Source organism: Pholis gunnellus (genome assembly GCF_910591455.1).
Source record: "Pholis gunnellus genome assembly, chromosome: 21".
Lineage (NCBI taxonomy): Eukaryota > Metazoa > Chordata > Actinopteri > Perciformes > Pholidae > Pholis > Pholis gunnellus.
This window is the reverse complement of record NC_136548.1, coordinates 12,934,534-12,954,484: the sequence shown is the minus strand read 5'-3', so window position 1 is coordinate 12,954,484 and position 19,951 is coordinate 12,934,534. Positions and strand designations below refer to the sequence as shown.

General features: G+C 40.6%; 1 protein-coding gene across 1 annotated transcript in view; it reads left to right on the top strand.

Moving 5' to 3' along the window:
• Positions 1 to 2,756: 2,756 nt before the first annotated feature.
• Positions 2,757 to 19,951, top strand: part of adamts14 (ADAM metallopeptidase with thrombospondin type 1 motif, 14) — a 38,987-nt gene continuing 21,792 nt past the window's right edge. The window contains exons 1-4 of the mRNA XM_079182037.1: positions 2,757 to 3,014; positions 3,389 to 3,810; positions 15,822 to 15,978; positions 18,504 to 18,700. Coding sequence (XP_079038163.1) covers positions 2,948 to 3,014; positions 3,389 to 3,810; positions 15,822 to 15,978; positions 18,504 to 18,700 — 843 coding nt within the window. The 5' untranslated portion in view covers positions 2,757 to 2,947. The remainder of the gene's footprint in view (positions 3,015 to 3,388; positions 3,811 to 15,821; positions 15,979 to 18,503; positions 18,701 to 19,951) is intronic.

Here is a 19,951-nt window from a genome sequence, read left to right as displayed (position 1 = left end):
ACGCCCCTGTCGTCCCTCAAGCTGCCGGGCAGACTAGCAGCTGCTTTGCATCTCCCTGCATCTCAAGAGATGAAAAGTCACATATTTTCTCAGCACGCTGGCATGGCTAGACCACATTACAGCACACACTGAGGCATCCACAGCTCCACACGCTGTACTGTAACTTCTCCCCACGAATGGAACACAGTGGAAGAAGCTTGATTCTTTGCAGCTCCGCCCTCAAAAACTGGACAAATGGTTCAGCGGATTACAATGTTACTGTTTGATTCAGACTTTAAGTACATTTAAAGGTCATCCATGCAGAAGTTTAGAGTTTGAAAGCCCCCCTGTGAGAAGGAAAATAATGTTGATTTGTCAATAAACCTGGCTGTCTCACATAAATATCTGTGTATTGTAATAATTCTCAACAGTTCTATTTGAGACAAGAGCACATTGACATTTTGCTCTTAGACTTCTGTTGTGAGGGACAGAGTGTTCTAATGAGAGCACTGTAGTAGAAAATTGGTCTAGTGTGTGGACTTAACCACAGACTGCGCCGTCTAATTGAATACTATGCTGTATTGTGGAATGTCATCCTAGCTTTTAGACTCGAACGAAACAAAAAACAACAAAAAGCACTCCCAACAGTATGGGTGGAAAAACAGCATAAAACTTCTTACAAGGCAGTTAATGGTTTCCATCTCTTAATGCTGTGGTTAGTTTCCATTGCTTATTAATGCACAATTTTGGATCACCATCCAATCCTCTCATTGCCGCCCTGGGGGCATGACTGCATAAAACACCCACACCTGCTCTACATTGACTATCCTGAGAGCATGGATGTAATTAGCCATAGAGTGAGCGTATAGGCGCTGCATGGGGGAGGTCGGGCAGACCCAACAGAGACCAGACTCCATACAGTCGAGGAACTGTTGAGGGAAAAGAATGTCTAGTGTAGACACCTTTTTCCCTAAAAAAAGTACCTGAAAGTCAAAACTAATTTCAACCCAACCCCCTCCTCTTTGTCTGAAAAGGATTCCAGAGTTGTTGGTTCAGTCTCTGCGTGGTCATGTCTGACAAAGTCTGGACTCCAGTATGGTGAGCCAGGACCATAAACAAAAAAAATAAGTCCCGGTTGAGCAGTCATCCAACGTTTTAACAGGCTGTCATTCCACTCGTGAAATCTACTGTGGAGTTTTCACACCTTCTAAGCCTCTAATGATGGTGTTGGATGTGTTCCCTTTCGGCAAATAGAACATTTGCTCACAGTGACATCTGCAGGATTAGCACAGATTATAAAAATTTGAGGTACAAACTGCATGAGGTCATTAAATCATTGCATGCTTTGTTGATACTAGAATTTTATCAGTAGTAGAAAATGAGTCGTGTCTGATTTTATAATGATACGGCACTACTTTGAAATGCACTTTATTTGGCTCTAAGTAGATGGGTGCACAGGTTTTTTAAGTCTTTCTTAAAACAGTATTGAAACAATGTTTGGGCACTGTGTTCCTGCAGAGATAGAAAACACAATTTCAGTGTAAGAAATGGTAAAGTTAGATTATTTTTAGTGTGAAATGTTCTCTTTGTGTTTCCTCACATAGTTTCCTCGCTGAGCCGCTGTAGATCACACAATAAGTGACAGAAAGAGGGAAGTTTGTACTAGAAAATACAGTGACTATGAAATATGTATGATATACTTCTAAATGCTGAAGCCTCATATTATGAGCTTTGGTTGAATTTTTATATTGTACATTTGCACAATATCAACACAAGGAACTATTACAGCCACCAAAAACGGTTTATATGACCATATGAGCATAAATGTAAGATAAGTTGGAGAAAAATGTGAATTTTTCCTTAAATCTCTTACTGTCATCCTGGGTGGTAGAAGTGTCTCTGCTTTTTGTTTTATCTTCTTTTTCTTTTCTATATTTTTAACATGTTTAGTAAGTTTTTGTAATTTATATTAACTTGACGTTTTTTGATTGTTAATTGTTGTCATGGGTGCAATTCTGTGACCTACAGTATGTGTCTTCTGCCTGTCTGTAAACCAATTAAAGATATTGATTAAGTTGATTTCTCTCCAAACAAGTCTTTTCTTCAAGCACGTGCACTGGAAAGTTTTGACCTTTTCCGTCCCTGATTTATTGCCATGTTATCACTGACTGTTTGTGGCCACATGTAAACCTATTTGAGTTATTACCTTGCATCTGGCTAATATTTGTGCCCTCTTTAAGAAGGAAGAAGTCTGAATATTAGCTGTGGTGGACATGATGATATAACGTCTCCAGTTTCTTTTTGTTCGTTGAAAAAAAAAAAGTTCGCTTGGCTAAATATGTGGTTGTCTAGTGGAGAGAGGCGCTCCCACTGTTGGCTGGTAGTGGCTTCAAGTTGAGCAGTCGAGAGTCCCGCAGCCGAACCATTGGTGCGTAATGGTGCACGACTGGACGGCAGATGTTTCACCACCGGGACACTCTGTCTCTGCACACTTTATCTGAACTCTTCCGACTTTTTTCCTCAACGTAGGCGTGCGTTAACTTGCTCTCCTGCCCTTTAAAAAAAAAAAGTAATCTGAGGAAAGAAAGGGACGAAGAAGAGAGAAAAAAAAATTTGGACTACCTCTTCAAACCGTCCCGGTTTTTTACCGGAGCGTTGTCGTCATCAGCACCCCCGATATCCCCCCTTAGCTCCCTAAATGGATGGGGCAGACTTGGTGGGCTATGCAGTTCAGCACAGACCAAAAGATTGGAAACAACTTGTGAATATCCGTCAGTTTGGCGTCTAGAGGGAAACGCTCAGAAATGCCCGGCTGCTTCGCTGGAGCTGAACTCTGAGGACTTTTCTCCTGCATTCGTGCTTTTTTTTTTTTTTCTTTTTTTTACAGGAGGAAGCTCTCTGCTCAAAGTTTACAACAGAAAGGAAAAGTCAGCGCTGAAGTGGCAGCTCTCACACTATAGCCCTCGCTATGGATTGTATGTATTTATTGATGTGCTTCTCACTTTTGGATCCAATTTTCGCTGCAGAAACACATGGTGAGTTCTCCACTTACTTTCTTTTGTTTGCACTGTGTAAAAAAATGCACTCTAAAGTCTAACTGTTGAGGAATCAGGATACACAATGATGGCCTATTTATTGATAGGACCAGTCAGGCTGACAGCCTTACTGTTCTGGATGTAGTCAAAGTGTTGCACTGCTGGAGTTTACTTTATGTCTACAGGATTTTTATTCATAATACCAACATTCATTCTGGGCTACCTTTATATGTTTTATATAATAATAAGTATAAAATAAGGTTTTCTCCTCTATTAATAATCATTCAGCTTATTTTGCTTTACAGTCTTTTTCCATAAGAACTTGCCATAGGTCTGTGGATGTGATTCTCACTTGACACTATCTGTCCCATCAGAAAAACTCTCTGGAAAGTTAAGTGAATATGGTCTTATCGTGCCATTCAGCACAGACTCCCGTGGCAGGTACATTTCTCACGTGGTCTCTGCTGGAAGCGGAAGTAAAGGTGCTGCAGCCGCTGATGGTGATGCCGCCTCGGCCTCTGGCAGCAGAAGAAGGGTGGCCCGCAGTGCCCCCGAGATGCCCCCGGTCACCCCCGCCTCTGCGCAGCACTTGTTTTTCAATGTCACCGTGTTTGGGAAAGAACTGCACCTCCGCCTGAGGGCCAACAGGAGGCTGGTGGCCCCCGGGGCTTTCGTGGAATGGCAGGAGGACTTCGTGGAAAAGGCCAAGGAACGTATCTACGGGGACTGTGTTTTCACTGGAGACGTGAGCGACATGCCGGAGGCCTCTGTGGCTATCAGCAACTGTGACGGACTGGTAAGTCAGTGCATACTTGAAACATAAATCTGATGGCGAGGGATGTACCAGGGAGAGAAGATGCTTTCTCTTCTTTGGCACAGTGTCAGACAGAATGCAAAGTGTTATGGGTTTGCATGTGTTTATTCTTCTTCAGGAAGTCCTTAACATCTGATCTATGCTTGCTCGTGCATCAGACATACATAAAAGCAATATGCCATCATCCTTTAAGCATTAGACATTCACGCCTGTGTAGGATTCAGAGGCGGCTGTAAGTTTGTAGCTGGGTCCTTTGCTTGGAGACGTCTCAAACATTGTGCATGAGAATAGACAGGAGCATACTGAACACAAACCCATTATTGAAACTGGTGCGCAAGAGTATAGATATAGGCTGATGCATAGAGTGTAGCTAGACCATAGAACATTTTAATTGTGTCACCTAAACCTGCATCAATTAATGTTTTGTCCACTTGGGGGCAGTGCAAAAAGAAAAGAAGCAATATTAGCCATCATTTTGGAGTTTCTGGCCACCTGGCAAATGTGCGCCCAATCTTCCCTTTCTTCATAGCTCTGTTTTCACCAACTCCTGAAAGTATTCCTTTAGCTGCTAAATGCTCTATTTTGTTCAACAGCTGGTCGCTAGAGTTAGCGCTGTTTGGTTGGAGCTTTTTGCGTGAAAACTGTTGCAGCTACATCTGACATCGGCGTTGATGAGAGCAGCAAGAGAGTTATAACCATAAAGTTGCAGCCCGTAAAACCAAAACATTGGGCTGAAAGATGCTTCAGGGCTCTGTAAAGCCGAGGTCAAAACAGTTCAAAAGGACACGCCACGATCCCTGCACACTTCTTCTTCTAGAGCGTTGTGTGTCCACTTCATTACCACCAATGTATTCGTCATTTGTTGTCATCACTGCCTTTAAAAACTTTCCAAATGATCTCACACACCTCATGTGAGAAAAGGTCTGTCGTTGGCAGCTTTCATTTTCACCAGTCCACAATTTCATCTCTCTGCTTCTTGGTGCGTTTTTTTTCAGGACAATTGAGCTTTCGATGTGGCATCAGCACGACACAAAGAAACAATGGTCTCACCATTTCAATGTCGTCATCGCTGTATTTTCTCGCTCTCGTAGTTCCTCTGTATCAACACAAAGAAACCGCACTGAAGCTGAGAATACTCGGACAAATCGATTCAATAAGAATCTTTCTTGGACAATGCCATGTAAAGTAATTTCCTGAAAGGTGAAATTGAGGCTATAAGCGACACAATGCTGTATTCACTTCTGAGTACAGTATGAAAGGTTTTTTAAGGATTGTGTGTTACAAACCTCAGCGCACAAAAGATAGCAGTCTTTATCACAGTACTCTTTAATTTGTATCAAGGCCTAAGACAGAATGCAACAATGGTGTAATAATTATGAGCTAAAGAGAAGACGAGGAATTCAGCACCAGTCTTGTGTTCTTCTTCTCTACAGACATAAAAGACAAAAAACAGAAGGCAGGTTCACATGACCACAGGCTTCTGACATGCAAATAGCATTCTCATGTCAACATCCAAGTCCTAATTGTATCTGAGAAAAAATTTCTGAAAGGTTTAATATATTTGCTTAATTGTGCTTAATAAAATGCAATTTCTATAGTCCATTAGTGTTTTTTCATGCTTGTTTCTTGCTGAATTACTTAGTCACACAAACCTTATGAGAACCTCTCTGGTAAACACACGATTTAAAGTGGTGCTTTTGTGTGATTCTTTGTGGAGAAACTCCTTTTGACAGATTTGTCAATTAAAATTAACTTATTTAGTCGACAAGATTATATGGGTGTTAGTCAACTTAGAATCGTTTTTTGGTCGTCCCACCCCCATCTGGTGTGAACAGCATGGTGTGTTGTTGTTGAAAGCTAACACAATACATTAGTTTTTTTCTTTCTTGAAATAACGACATCTTTAAACTTTACCAGCTCTCACATATTAGCTTTCATATGGTCATAAATGCCAGTGTCAAAATCTAGCTTTTTTAGAGACACAGATCAAAGAGGAGGAGACTTTGGATCTTTATGCGGGTCATGGGTTGGATGGTAGATAAAGAAAACATACTCATTCTTATGACTTGCAAACATTCAAGTCATCGGAGATTGTTGTATGTTTGCAGAGTGGGTCGTATGAGTTTTCCCATCACAACATCTGAAAGAAGGTAAATCCCAGAAGAAGCTTCATTAAATTTGGCATATTTGAGGTCTAGAATGTAGACATGTCTAAATACATTTGTACTGAAGATAACACTAATCTGACATGGAGATTTGCTTATGGTGCTCAGTGTGTGTGTCTCCCATGTTAGAAACTTTGACACGGTTGTGTGATATTCATTTTCTTGAAAGATCTGTTCCAAATCACACCAAAGAGCAATTTTTCTGTCAGTTTTCATTACTTTTTACCTTCAGTACAAAATATTATCCATGTAATATTGCTGCCATTGAGGTATGTGTATTATGCAGTTTGTGTCTTTTCAAATGTCCAATTTCAAAGCTTTGAGCATCACAACATGTCCATTCACCCTTCTGGTGGCATCAGAAGTATCTCAGACTAGGCAAGCAAAATCATCTGCTTGGCTAGATTTATGTTTTTTTGTTTTTAATTTGGCTGTCGTCAGGCTCTTAGGAATATCGTCCATGTGTTTCCTCGCATCAAAGCCAACACAAACACAGACCTGTCTGTGCACGCAGGGGTGTTCGGGAGGCATTTGAAGGCGAAACAGACAGTTCACAGGCAAATTATTTAGTCTCAAGTATCTGCTTGATGTGGAACGACACGCAGGAGATGTCTGATGAAAGGAGCGAGTTTAGAAGGAAGACTACGCAAATCATGGGCTGAGGTCGCCGCATGCGGGCCAAATCTCTTAGATGCACTGTGCTGTATGTCTTTACGTACCGCCAGCACTCAAACCTTCAAAAGTATGTTTGATGTCTTTCCCTTATGGAGAACACACACATACCTTATTGGAGCAGACGTATATCACAGTTGGGTAGATAGAGCTCAGATTTGAAGAACACATCAGCCAACATCACAACTCCTAACCTTGCGTTTTTTCATTACTTCAATGCGAATGACACACTGACGCTTTGCTATCAGTGTGTCGTCTGCAGTGAGGCCGCTCACATGGAGAGGACTCCCTAACAGTAAGGCATGACATCACCAGTTACAGATTACGTTAACTTGGTCTCCTGCCATGTGCCCAGAGGAGCTAGATTTATGGCATTCCAAAGCTCAGGACAAATAACACATTCATACATTAAAGCTGCAAATAAATCTGATATCTTCTGGATATATTTGGCCTCACAGCATTCCCAGACTGTCCGCCGATGTTGCAAATAAAGTGAATGCGAAATGACTCTAAAACACCTTCACTTTCAGTTGAATTCTAATGCAGATTGTGTTTAATTGACCAACATGTCCGCTATATCTTCCCCTCTGACTGGAACTCCTGCTAGATAGCAACAGCTGTGCGCTCCAGACAAGTATGAGCTATTGTTGTGGAGCGATGAGTGATGGCTATGATTATACTGTTGCTTCTCATGTGTTGGGTATTAGCGCAGATGACGGGCTGATTGAATTACATGTGTGATGGAAACACGAGTGCCGGATAACCGCATTCGTGGGGAGCGCTATTTCCGTGTCCATCAGTTAAAAAGAGAGAGAGCCACCTAGCAACAGTCAACAGGCTTAGTTTTTTGGGGGTTTGGTGGGGCAGTTTTCCATCCATTGGAGTTGGAAAATGCTTGCATAAATTGTTCTATTCATGCATGTTTGCAGGAATTCTGCACAGGCCTGGTCCCAGTCCAGTATTCCAGAATTCTCCGGTCTTCCAGTACTCTGCTGGCACCGAAGAGTAAGGCACTAAATTAAGAGCTCCATCAGTGGAAGCCCGACATCTCAGCCAACAATGTGACATATTTCCTCTCAGTCAGGTTAAAGTTACAGTATGTCTGACTAAACGTGTGTTAGTGTGTGCGTGTGTGTGCTCATTCAAGTGCACTCTGTAATACAGGACATGCATAACTGTAAGCACACAAATCACAGACACCAAGGAACGTCACAATAACGACATCACACATATCAATTCCATATTGCATAATAATACATTGCTATATACTACTACTAATACTCCTGCTACTTCTGCTACTACCACCCTAAAACTGCTTAATCTTCAAATGCTACTAGTACTACTACAACACTTCTGCTGCTACTACTGCTGCTACAACCACAATTATTATTCATACTGCTACTACTACACATGCTTCTTCCACCACTACTATTTCTACTACCACTACTACCACTACTAATACTGCTACTATGGCTACTGTTACTACTACAATTTCCTCTTTTTTCACTACTACAGCTACAACTACTACTACCACTACTAATACTACTACTTATCTTTGGTACTGCTTCTATACAACTACTTCTACCACCACCACTATTACAACTTCGTACCTTTGATACTGCCAGTAAACATCTATTTAATCCCCACCAAGTGCCGTTTCAAGCTTCAAGTCTGAAGGTCTGAAGAAAAGCTTTATGTTTGAAACGTCACTTGGTGGTAATTAGATATATGTCAATGGGAGCGTTATCTAGTTTACTAGCACTTTGTCTACAACCAATCTACAACCATTACTTCTACTGCCATTGCTACGACAACTACTTCTGCTACTAGTACTCCTACAGCTGCTACATATCCTTTTACTCCTCCAAATATTAATAATAACAACACCAATAATGATATTAAAAGGAGTGTTTATCCTTTTAAACTGACTGTCTTTTGTTTCAAATCCAATTGGCCACTCACAGCAGCCTAATTACCTTAATTACTTTTATTATAGTTATTTTCCTCTTCTTTGATATGAGTCTCATGCAGATGAAATTGGGCTGAATTATAAGCCCAATTTCCTCCTTATTATCCTGGTCGTGATCACCAGCTATGCTTGCGCTTTGTGGCCCTGCACAGTGAGATGTGAAAGCTGATAAAAAGGAATCAACTAGTAATCCCTTCTCCCACAAGCTGTCTCATACGATTATCTCAAACCTGCGACTCTGCTGAGTCAAGCACCACTCGGCCATGATTTACTCCCCGGCTCATTGATCCTCCATTGATCCAACATATTGTGTGACCTTGGGAAGATGTGTGAGCATACCTTGATCTCAGCGGTTAAGAGTGGATTGCCTTTTTACTCTCTCCCTCTCTGTGTCTCGCTTGTGGATCAACAGAGAGCTTGCCTGGAGCCGAAATGACATGTCTCTAAACAATGTGCCACAAATTACAGGTTGAGCCCCTTGGAAGGACGGCTGGACTTTAATTTCCTTGCACAGTGCAGCTCATGCATGGCCTGTGGCACTTGTTCCATTTCTGTATTGTGTTTGTCATTAATGTACCTCGATAGGCATCTCCGTTAGATTTCAACAATTTAATGCTAGCAGTTTGTTGGGACAGTGTCTTTCTAAATTGATGTAAAGAAATAGATCTTGGCCAGTGATCTGCCTCACTTTTATAGTTTCACGTTGATTTTCTTACTTACTCAAGTCGCTATGGAAAATACAATAACCAATTATAGGGATTTGTTAGTTGATCAATGAATTTTTTTTTTTTTTTGTGTGTCCTCATCTGAAACAAAAGCCACGCCCCTTGTCTGTCATCTTTGAAATATATCTATTTTCAGCAACGAAGTGATTTCACCAGCTTTGTCTAATTTGTTCCTCGCTTCGCTGTGCATGCATGCTGTACTGAGCAGGTGACTTGCTACTTGCTAGTTTGCACAGCAGGCAGAAGTCTCTCTTGAAATTACATACAGTATATGTCCACCTTCAAAGTTGCTCTTACGGATGTGTGGAATTTAGTGTACTGGTGAGTTTAAGAGTTAGCTATATTTGCCCTTTCTTTGTGCGGTGACGTGACACCGCTGGAAGCCTGACTGCCTCAGTGTTTTTCAGAAAATCGTATCCTCCACTGCAGCGCTGCATATCTCAAAATAATCCCACTTGTGTGAACACTTGCTTCATATGGAGTAACAGTGATTACCTCTGCATCACAGCTAATTGCTAAATTTGAACATAAACAGTGTGAAACAGCTCATTTTAAATTGGCCAATGATTGGTGATGATGAGGTGTTATTTGCACTGTTTGCATGCAAATTAGCAACACTTCCACCAAAAATCTGTTTCACTCAATTTAGTGTAATGGGACAACTTTTGCTATTTATGACTCAAGGGTGTAATTTTCCTCAGGGGACGAGGTAACACTGTTTTATCTGACAAAGACAAATGTAATTGTTAATGACCTGATGATGGTGTTGAAACAGTCAGTGGATCACCAAAATGTATATAATTCATTCAGTCTGTTTTTCAGCCCTGGGTTGATACGGGTTGCCCCAACTGTTTGATTGGTGGAGTTTGTTAGGGATGTATATAGCCTGACAGGAAGATATGCAGACACTACTTTGGGCTACAAATACACCACTGTGCAATGTTTTAGTGATTTTTTAATTTATTTATCTTCTAATTTACAGGTGACATTGTGTAATTATAATAGCCACCTAAAATATGCTATTTTTAAGAAATACATTTTCTATAAAATGGCAGAAAATAGTAAAACAAACGACCAGTTTAAGTTCGACCCTAAGGTGATGACGTCATTTTGTCAGACCAAATATATTCAATTCACAGTGATATGAAACAGAAAAAAGCAACTAATCCTCAAAATTGAGAGGCTGGAATCATTTTCAGGTCTTTATTAATTCAGCCCAATTCAATTTCCAGTAGGGTGAAGCCATTAATAATACTGAGATTAGCTGAAAATCCCAAAACTCTGTGTCCCCTTCTCACTTCTGACAGCAAACGTAGACCTTTCCCCAGCTTAGACTTTACCATGCAGTGTACACATGTTTACATTTGGCTCCTCTGTTGGCCCTTCCAGATGCTGCCGCTCTCTCCCCTCACAGACCCGGCTTCTCTTTCCACCCACTGCTGAAATAAGAGACCACAGAGGAAGTATTCGAGCATGTCTTACTTGGCATTTCCTGGTCAGGGGCTGGACAGATTCTTTCACTCCTCTTTGCCCTTACTGTCATATGTCCACACTTAATTTCACGGCGTTTGTGTTGTTAGTCCTGAACGACAGCATGCCGAGGAGTTTTTTTAAGCACAATGTTCTCTTTACTGCACTGTATTTCGATTTCTTTTTGCAGCTGTAAGTACACACATTCTTGCCAACGTCTTGTTGGTGTTTCTTCTTCATGTGTGATGATAGGCTAGATAGATTTCTTTTATTTTTTTCTTTGTAAGGAATATGGGAAATACAATGAACTGCACCGTGCAGTGTATTCAGAAAGCAGTTTGTGCTTAACCTCTTGGACCCGAGCGAGCCCCATTTGGGGTTTACGAGATTTTTAATCGCAGAGAGCGTCGTAGAAATTAAAGTTCTTAAAGACATTAAAAAAAGAAATTACATTTTTTTTTTTTTTTTTTTATCGAAAAAAGTCTCCTTAATGTAATCACGTTAACCATTTTACACACTACAAACACCATTATAAACTATTCTACTAACTAACTAAGAAGATTCGCCACAATATCGCCACAGCCGGCAAGACAACAACTCAGAGAATGCTTCGTGAATCTCGGGCATAGCATCTTACCCGGCAAATCACACCGCTAACAACATTAGCATTCCACACAGAGTTCAACGGTAGCTTCCAAATTACTCTCCGTCAAAGCGTTCAGGAGTTACAGCCAACAAGCCACAGAAAGCACAACTCCCACAATGCGAAAATATTATAACTGTATCATACCTTGAGACGGTTTTGAGGGCCAAAACGGTGAAATCCGCAATTATTCCTTATTAGTAATGTGTTCGTCTGCTCAGTAGGTACGTCTGGAACTTAAAATGGAGTTTCTCCATTCATCTGAGCCAAAATGGTGGTCAGAATGCCGGCGGCGAATCATACAGGGGCTTGGGGCTTGGGGGCTGACCGCTGCACGGTTTTGGAGTTTTATTGGCTCAAACTTCTGTCAATCACTTCATGAAACACACGAGTGTGTTCGTTTTGAGCACCTGGATCTAATGAGATGTCACATGACAAGATCCACCAACCACAGGCTGAGCAAGGGCTCCAGACAAACAGACAGAGACATCCAGGAGAGATATGACACGTCAAAATGGGTCAAAATGGGTCAAAATGGGTCAGAATTATGCCAAAATGATGCCAAACAGCTCTGTTAGGATAGATTGTACAATATGAGTGACAAATAAAGTGAAATATATAATTATAAATTATATAAAATGAGAATTTCGCATGTTTTTTTTTAGATAAACACCTATAATTGGGGTTTGCTTCACTTTATTTACACCAAATCTTTTTGTGAGGTTCCTGCACCCTTTGTGCTATGAATTGGGAATGTTTTTAGGCTAGCCAGGGCCTTATTTAATAAATTACAGTGCTTTTTCTTCAGACGAACTTGGGAATTTTCCCTGTTTGCTGTGTTCAGTCTTCAGCTACTATTAACCAGTAACATATACACAATATTTACTCATCTCATCAAATCTCACAATCCCTAGTGTTGTTCAAGCATCAACATTTTTAAAATAGACCTTGTAGTTACAGAATTGTAGTCTCTTTTGTATGGGTTACAATTTTCGAGAAAAGGCCTAAAAAAAGGCTTAGGGTCCAAAAGGTTAAGCTTAATAGAAACAACATGGCAACACAAAGAAGAAATATTTCAACTACAGTTATATAAGTAGAGGATGTAACATCCTTTAATCCTTAATTTACGTCACATTTGGTCGTGTGGTTTTGCTTAATTAACAAGAACGAGTTGTAACTTCAAATCCAATTAAAACCACCGCTGGTTTTAATTGGTGACAGGGAATTTGTATTGCTTTGTCTTTTCTTTTTTTTTCACATTTTGCCTTTATTGGACACAGCTCATGGTAGACTGCGTGTCAGGCCACATGAGGGAACAATATTCTCTGGATGGATGTGGACAAATATTGTTCCAGCGTCATACCATTTGTCCACCAGACTGGAGACCTGTCCGACGAGTCTCTGTCCTCCCATGACCCAGCAGAGGATAAATGGTGATCCATAATGGCTCTGTACTAATGCTGATAATGTAATGCACGGACAGGCTGTAACAGTGAGCCGATAGAATGAGTGGTACATTACCGTCCAGCATTCTCACTTATCTAAGCGATTATGTAGCTTGAAGGGAAAAGCAGTTTTTCTTCCAACTCCTGTGGGAAATATCCAGCTCTTAAAACAGCTAAATGCGCCACTATGTTATTAACCAGCTAGTTGCTAAATGTGTCTGTCTGCTGATAAGGTAGATCAAGGTGGGTTTTTAGAGCTGAAAACAGCTGCCTGCGTGCAGCTAAAAACGACCCGATGCGAGCGGTGAGAGTGAATTAAAACAGTGAAGTTGCCAGACAGAAAGTCACTATAAAGCTCTGTAAAGTCGAGGGGAGCTGCAGATTCAGGTGATAATTCTCTTCATAGAAGAATATTGATTATGGCCCTTTCATTTTTTTTTCTGTACACTTGGGACACAATAAATGATTCACAGTACAACATCACCCAATGGGTTTACAATCAAACTAGCCGATGAGGTAATCTACCAATACGTAGCCAACACATTTTGTTCTCACTTTATTTAATAACTCCAACGTTACATGGACAATTGTAAGAACCCTGAAAATGAGTCTTAAATGCTCAAGTGGTATTTGAAATATAACTGCTCGAAAACTTAAGATATTTGAGTGGGGAAAGGTAGTGAATAAATGGCGAAAACTGTCATTATGTAAAACTGTAATTTACATAATTGACATCATTAAATTTGTCCAGCACTTGAAGAATTACTGAATACTGAATATCAGTCTAAGACTAAGACTAAGAGTCATTGAAGGACTTCAAACGACACACTGGGTTTGCACTCTTACGTGTTCATATTAAGGAAATGCCTGTACTGAATCAATACAGATTGATGTTGTGTGGTAAATGTAGAAATTGGAACAAGTAATAAATATATAGCTTTCACAGTAGAAACTGTAAGAGTGAACCAGAGGTCGATGTTGGCTTCCCCATGCAGTCCATCTAAATATTTACCTTCAGTCACATTAGGTATACAACAAAGTCGCCTGAAGCAGAGGATGTTTACATTATGGAAATCAGTGTGTGCAAATGTTTGCGCTCACGTATATGTTGTGCAATGCCAATCAGGACGCTGCATTGTAACTTCAGCTCGGATGCTGAAAATGAGAATGCAGGGAAAGAGTTGATGTACCAGTTTTCGTAGGGTTGTCGATGGATTCTCGACATTCTAGTGCAAAGTATTTAAAGACTACGTAGAGTGTTATAGATATGCATCGTGAGTGACCTCAACTGGTTAAAACCTGGCCATTGCAATTTAATTTTGCACCTGGCTGATCTTGAGCTAGGTTGCGTATACGGAGGCAGCTTTCATCACCGACAAAGCATAATCATAACATTCGTCAGCATTGTAGCGGTTAGCATAAGCTAATTGAAAGGGTAACGGCTATTATGAACAGTTATTGTTAAAGTAAAGTAGTCCAGTAGTTCATGTGGTGCCTTTTATGTTCTAATTGTAGCATGAAAGCATGGTGGAATTAGCAAGCTAGCCAGCCTACTAGCCAGCCAGCCGCGAAATGAGTAAAATGTAACAACTTAATGATTCATCCACACACTCTTGACACTGCATCGGAAAGCACATTGCTATTGCCAGAAAATACTGATTAACCACATGTTTTAATGATCTTATGGCTTAATTTAAAGTCCACAGAAAAGAGAGAAAAGGTTTGTGCTGTGCCGTGAACGTAATGCTACGCTAGTTACAATGACAAACACTTGAAATAATGTAGAGCAAATTATTTATTTAACACTCATTCTACCAACTGGGTTTATGCAGAGGTACAGTTGTTGTCAGACCTCAGAGGAATTTATTCTGTCATTCCTATTTCACATGTCTTTGTCAATCATTTGAACGAGTTGCAAATAAACTGTATGATAATAATCCAAGTTCTTTCTTCCGAAGATATTACATAACTAATAACATTTGGAGAAGAAAAAGTTAACTTTTTGCTGGGATGGTTGTTTCTTACTGTATTTTATTTTGTTTATTCGGTCGGCCCTTGTACGATAAATATGTTGATGGGATGTGGGTTAAATGGTGTAAGAACCATGGAACAATATGTAAATGTTGAAAACGTTTAAAAAATCATACCAGTTTGTTTTCTCTTAATTAGAAGAAAATTATAACTAAATTAATCAACAGCAGTTGAACAGTTCACAGGCACTGAGTGTGTTTACGAAGTATAGATGCACATGCACACTCACACCGTTATGCCATCGGAGTTACAGAAGTCGCATAGCTTGGTCGACCTGCAGTTTGTGTTATTGGATTAAAACGTTGGATTGAACATCATGACACATCACAACTTATTTTGTCTGTCATTTCACTTGGGAGATTAGTGCAAGAAACGACCAAAAACCCACAGCACTCGATATAAGACAGTCGGCTTCAGCAGCAGTACGCTAACTAAACAGTTTTGGAATGGCAGCGAGCACCGTTAAAAACCAGCAGATCTGTGCTGCTTGCTAATTGAAGTAGAGCACATCAGGAAGGTCGGGAGGAAATGAGTACTTAGAAAAGTAAATTGTTCAACTTCAACACAGTCATTTGAATTCTTTGAACGTCACTGAGCTTTGAATTCATTGAAAAACATGAAAGACATCATTGAAAGGTATAGCTGAATAGAGACACTGCTACTTATCATCTTGTTCAGTGTGAAATCATGGTGGCACTCAATACATCTTGATGGAAGGGTTGTTAGTGAGGAGCCTCAAATGTGTGTCTACCTGCAACATTCCCCATCTTAAAATCGTCCAGTTGATCTGGCACACTGTAATTACTGGCTCCACAGGAATTACCGTCCTTTGAAGGAGGAGGGGTGCACTAATTTTAAGCCCTCTTTTTCCAGGCAGGTTTGATCCGGACTGATAATGGGGAGTTTTTCATCGAGCCCCTCGAGAAGGGCCAACAGGACGTGGAAATGAAGGGCCGTGTCCACGTGGTCTACCGCAGGTCGGCTATCAAGCGGGAGACGGGCCAGCGGAGGGAGGACCTCCACAATGAAGGTAGGCGGGGGAGAAGGAGCCCGACATCAGTGGAAACAAAAAGCACTGTCTGCGTTTGTGGGTTGTGATTGTGTGTGAGTGTGCACGTGTGAGTAAGTGCCTCTGTTTAAGCACACCACAAGTTCATAACAGCCAGGACCGTGTGTTTGATATTACATCATACAATCGAATAATGCGCAATTCATTTTAAGGGGTTTAACTGCATTCAAAGCACCAGTGGTTTGGCATTATTACAACTCATAAATACTTTACAGTTTAGAAATTGCGTTTTGTTTTAGAAAAAGACAATCTTTGAAGCCATTGATTTCCATTGATTTCTATAAATATGAAAATCTATTAGCAGACATCTAAAACCACCACAGAGAACATCATTTTGGTATTGAAACCCAAACTCCAAACTGTTTTTGATACTGAACTTTGTGGAAGATGAATATGTATGCTGCGCTAATCAATTATGTTATTATATTCTTCTTTATATTTATATCAATCTCAAAGGGCTAGCTCGTGTGATGACCCCACAGAGAATTAACACTTTGCAGTTTCTCTAAAATCCATGGAGCACTATAGCATCGTTCAGCTAAGTTTTACTTCAGTCTCACCACTCTCATCAACCTTGGTTCCAGCCTCTGATAAATCCATGTGCTGCTTGCCCAGCACCAACGATGTGGAATACGGACATAGTTAGCGACGATCTGGGTAATGTAGTGGAGCATTTAGCAGCTAAAGAACCAGCTATTGTCCTCAGGAGTCAGTGGAGACCAAAACAGAGCTAAAAGATGAGTGAATATTGAATTACAGACACATTCTGAATGTTACAGTTGCCCTTATTTCACCTAATAATGTAAAATTGACAAGAATGAAATGCTTAAAGCCTGCTGATTGATTGACCTACTGAAATGAAAGGAAGCCAGTGTCTAAAACTGAACTTAAGTATACATTATTTGAAGCTTAGGAGTTGAAACATGCAGCTTTTAAACTCGTATCACCGCTCTATATTTATTAGGCCTAACAGCAGATGCAGCGCTCCAAAAGCAGCTGGTAATGTGAGGAATTCTGGGCTCCAGTGGTAGTTCTGGGGACAGGGGAGGATGGGGGAGCCAGTGAGGGGAGAGAATGGTGGGGGTTACCCTTCCTTTGCAGTCTAACGACCCAGCTCCATTATGAATTATTTTTCTATTCCTTCCTTGATTGCTACAACAATAGCTTGAGCATCTGGAGAAAGATTCTTACCATACTTACAGATTCACCCCATTTCCAAGCATCTCTTCATTTCATTTCACAGCCCTTTTAATCAAGTCACTTATTCACATTTTCGAAGCCTTTTTTTATTTATTTTTTTACTGCCCTCGTGAAGAAGACTGTGGTCATTTTTATCTTTACAGGCTACATTCTTCTATAAAGTGATGCAGCTGGATTTTCAATTTAATATTGTTGCCAGTTTAGCCTTTTGCGTCACTGTTTCTGTACCTACGCAAAACATCTTTAGTCATCAACTTGCTCAAGGAAGATGTTATTCCCAGAGCACAGCATTAGTGTCCTGTATTTGTTCAAACTAATCTTGACTGTCGAGAAAATGTTTTTTCTCATGTTTTTTTTTTCCTCTAAAGTTCTGTCACATCCTGTTGGGAGAGCCAATGTCTCAATTAAGGCTGTCACTCTCATGTAATGTCTCTGTCCATGCTTTTATCTGCATTATGTAACAATATATGTTATTCATGAATCCATTATTAAAATAAAAATAGTTTTTGCAGAACATATTTACCATAATGTGTTCTGCCGCCACTGGTGCAAATACGTTTGCGCCTGTTATGCATCTATGCGTTTGCCTGTTATTTTGGGTTATTTGGAATTAATTGCTTCTCGATAGTTTTGCAAGGAGACAGTTGTCTGAATGTTTATCCTTCATTTAGATTTTACTGCATTGGAAATACCTTGTCCAACTGGTTTCCTGCAACAGAATGCAGACGATACTGTGTAGTGTCTCCGTTAGTACCTGGCTGGCTTGAATCAATACCGTCTCTCAAAAGATTATTAGAATTCATAGCTCTAAGCAGCATGCCAAGCTTTTTTGATTCATGAGCCATTTTCTGTGAGACAAGTTCAAGCGTTTCAACTCATGAATATCACAACGACATTAAACGGCTGTAGTGCTTTATGAAATGGATGAATGTCGTTTGGATTTGGTGCGACTCAGCTGGGATCTCGGGCCATGAATGCCCATATTATAGTTGGGCTAAATGTGGACTGAGAGGAAATACACTTCTCACTCTGTAGGCCAACAATTTATGAGTCTAAGGGGAGTATTTTGACTAGAGATCAAGTGGCTTTGAAAACATAAAGTCCACCGGCCTGACGATAATCCCAAAGGATTCCTCCTGCGCATCCTGAGACTCAAAGACGGAACTTTGTTTTATGTCGGGTTAACAAACATAAATCACTCCAGAAGCTGAATGGAAGAGATATACATGCATCAGATTCCCACAGTCTGTTAATTGACTTGTTTACGTGCTGCTCATATCTTGCAGTGGCAGACTTCGGGATCGCAGACCTTCCTGCGGCTCTGGATCTCGTCGAACATAAACTGTCCGAGTCCGAGCGCAAAAGGAGGCACGCGAAGAAAGACGACTACAACATCGAGGTGCTGCTGGCTGTGGACGACTCGGTGGTGCGCTTCCACGGCAAGGAGCATGTGCAGAATTATGTTCTCACGCTCATGAACATAGTAAGTCCATTCTGGTGTTTGAATAAAAAAGCTTATCAGGTTCACACTAACTGCTCCTCTTTTATGCAAATTCACAAAATGACATATCTACGCCTGCAACTAGTCTATTTTCATTCTCTCGATTGCTTTCGATTATTCTCCTGATTTATTGATTAAATTGATTAATTGTTTGGTTTTAAAAAGTTAAAGGTGACTCCTTGAAATAGCTTGTTTTGTCTGACTAGCAGTCCAAACTCACTATTACACGAACAAAAGCAGCAAAAATGAGCAGCTTGATCTCGTGATTTCTTTGTCAGTTTGCTTTAAAAATGTTTTGAACAACGAATCACTTTTTTAAATGCTTTCTCCACTAATAGACTAAGCTCTATAAATATCCCTTCTTGACATGAAATGCTGCTGTGTTTTGTGATCTTCTACCTGTTGAGGCATTTTTCCCTCCTTGTCCTCTCTGACATCAGACCTTGCCACACTTTCCCCAGACCCCCACTTTCTCTAGCTGTTCATGGATTACGGGTTCCACCAGCTCCTACCACCATAATCTACTTAATGGGCCCAAATCCCTCAAGTCAGATTTTCACAGGGTGCTGGTTTCACTCTGTAACAGTTACCATTTGGACTCCTGCATGGTGGTCTGATTAGCTGCACTAGACCAATTAGAAAGTTGACTGGGAGCTGTGCGGGGCAGTTCTGACATGGAATGATGTGTTTATTATTAAGATATTACATACACATTTCATCCCCAAATGTCTTCGGCATGGAGAAATATCAGATTTTAATGACCATGGCTGTTTGTACTGTGAAGTGGCTGCAAGAGCATACTGTCATTAGCAGAGATTGCTATCTAATGCTCTCTGATGCGTATTTATTTCAGATCACTGTTAGGATAAGATCATTTTTGGAAGTCCTTATTTCTGAAATTGACTGAGCTATAAAGCGAAAATCAAGTTCTTAAAAGGTAATATCTGTACGCTCTCTTTCATTCTGAGTAAAAGTTGATAAGAGAAATGTGCAGTTCAAACAAACAAGGGTCAAAACTCTTAGTTCCACTCGTAAGCCACAGGCTTGCTGTGTCTGAAAGAGCTCTGCCCACTCAAATCCCTCTGAATCCCTGCTCCGTGGCTGCAGAATGTGTAGTACCACCTGGAGAAACTCTCCCTGAGGGATTGATTACTGAACATCCTGTCTGCGCAAAGCCAAGGTGACTGCTGAGGTGCCTGCTGCACAATGGCTGTGTTGTTTGAGCGTGGACCA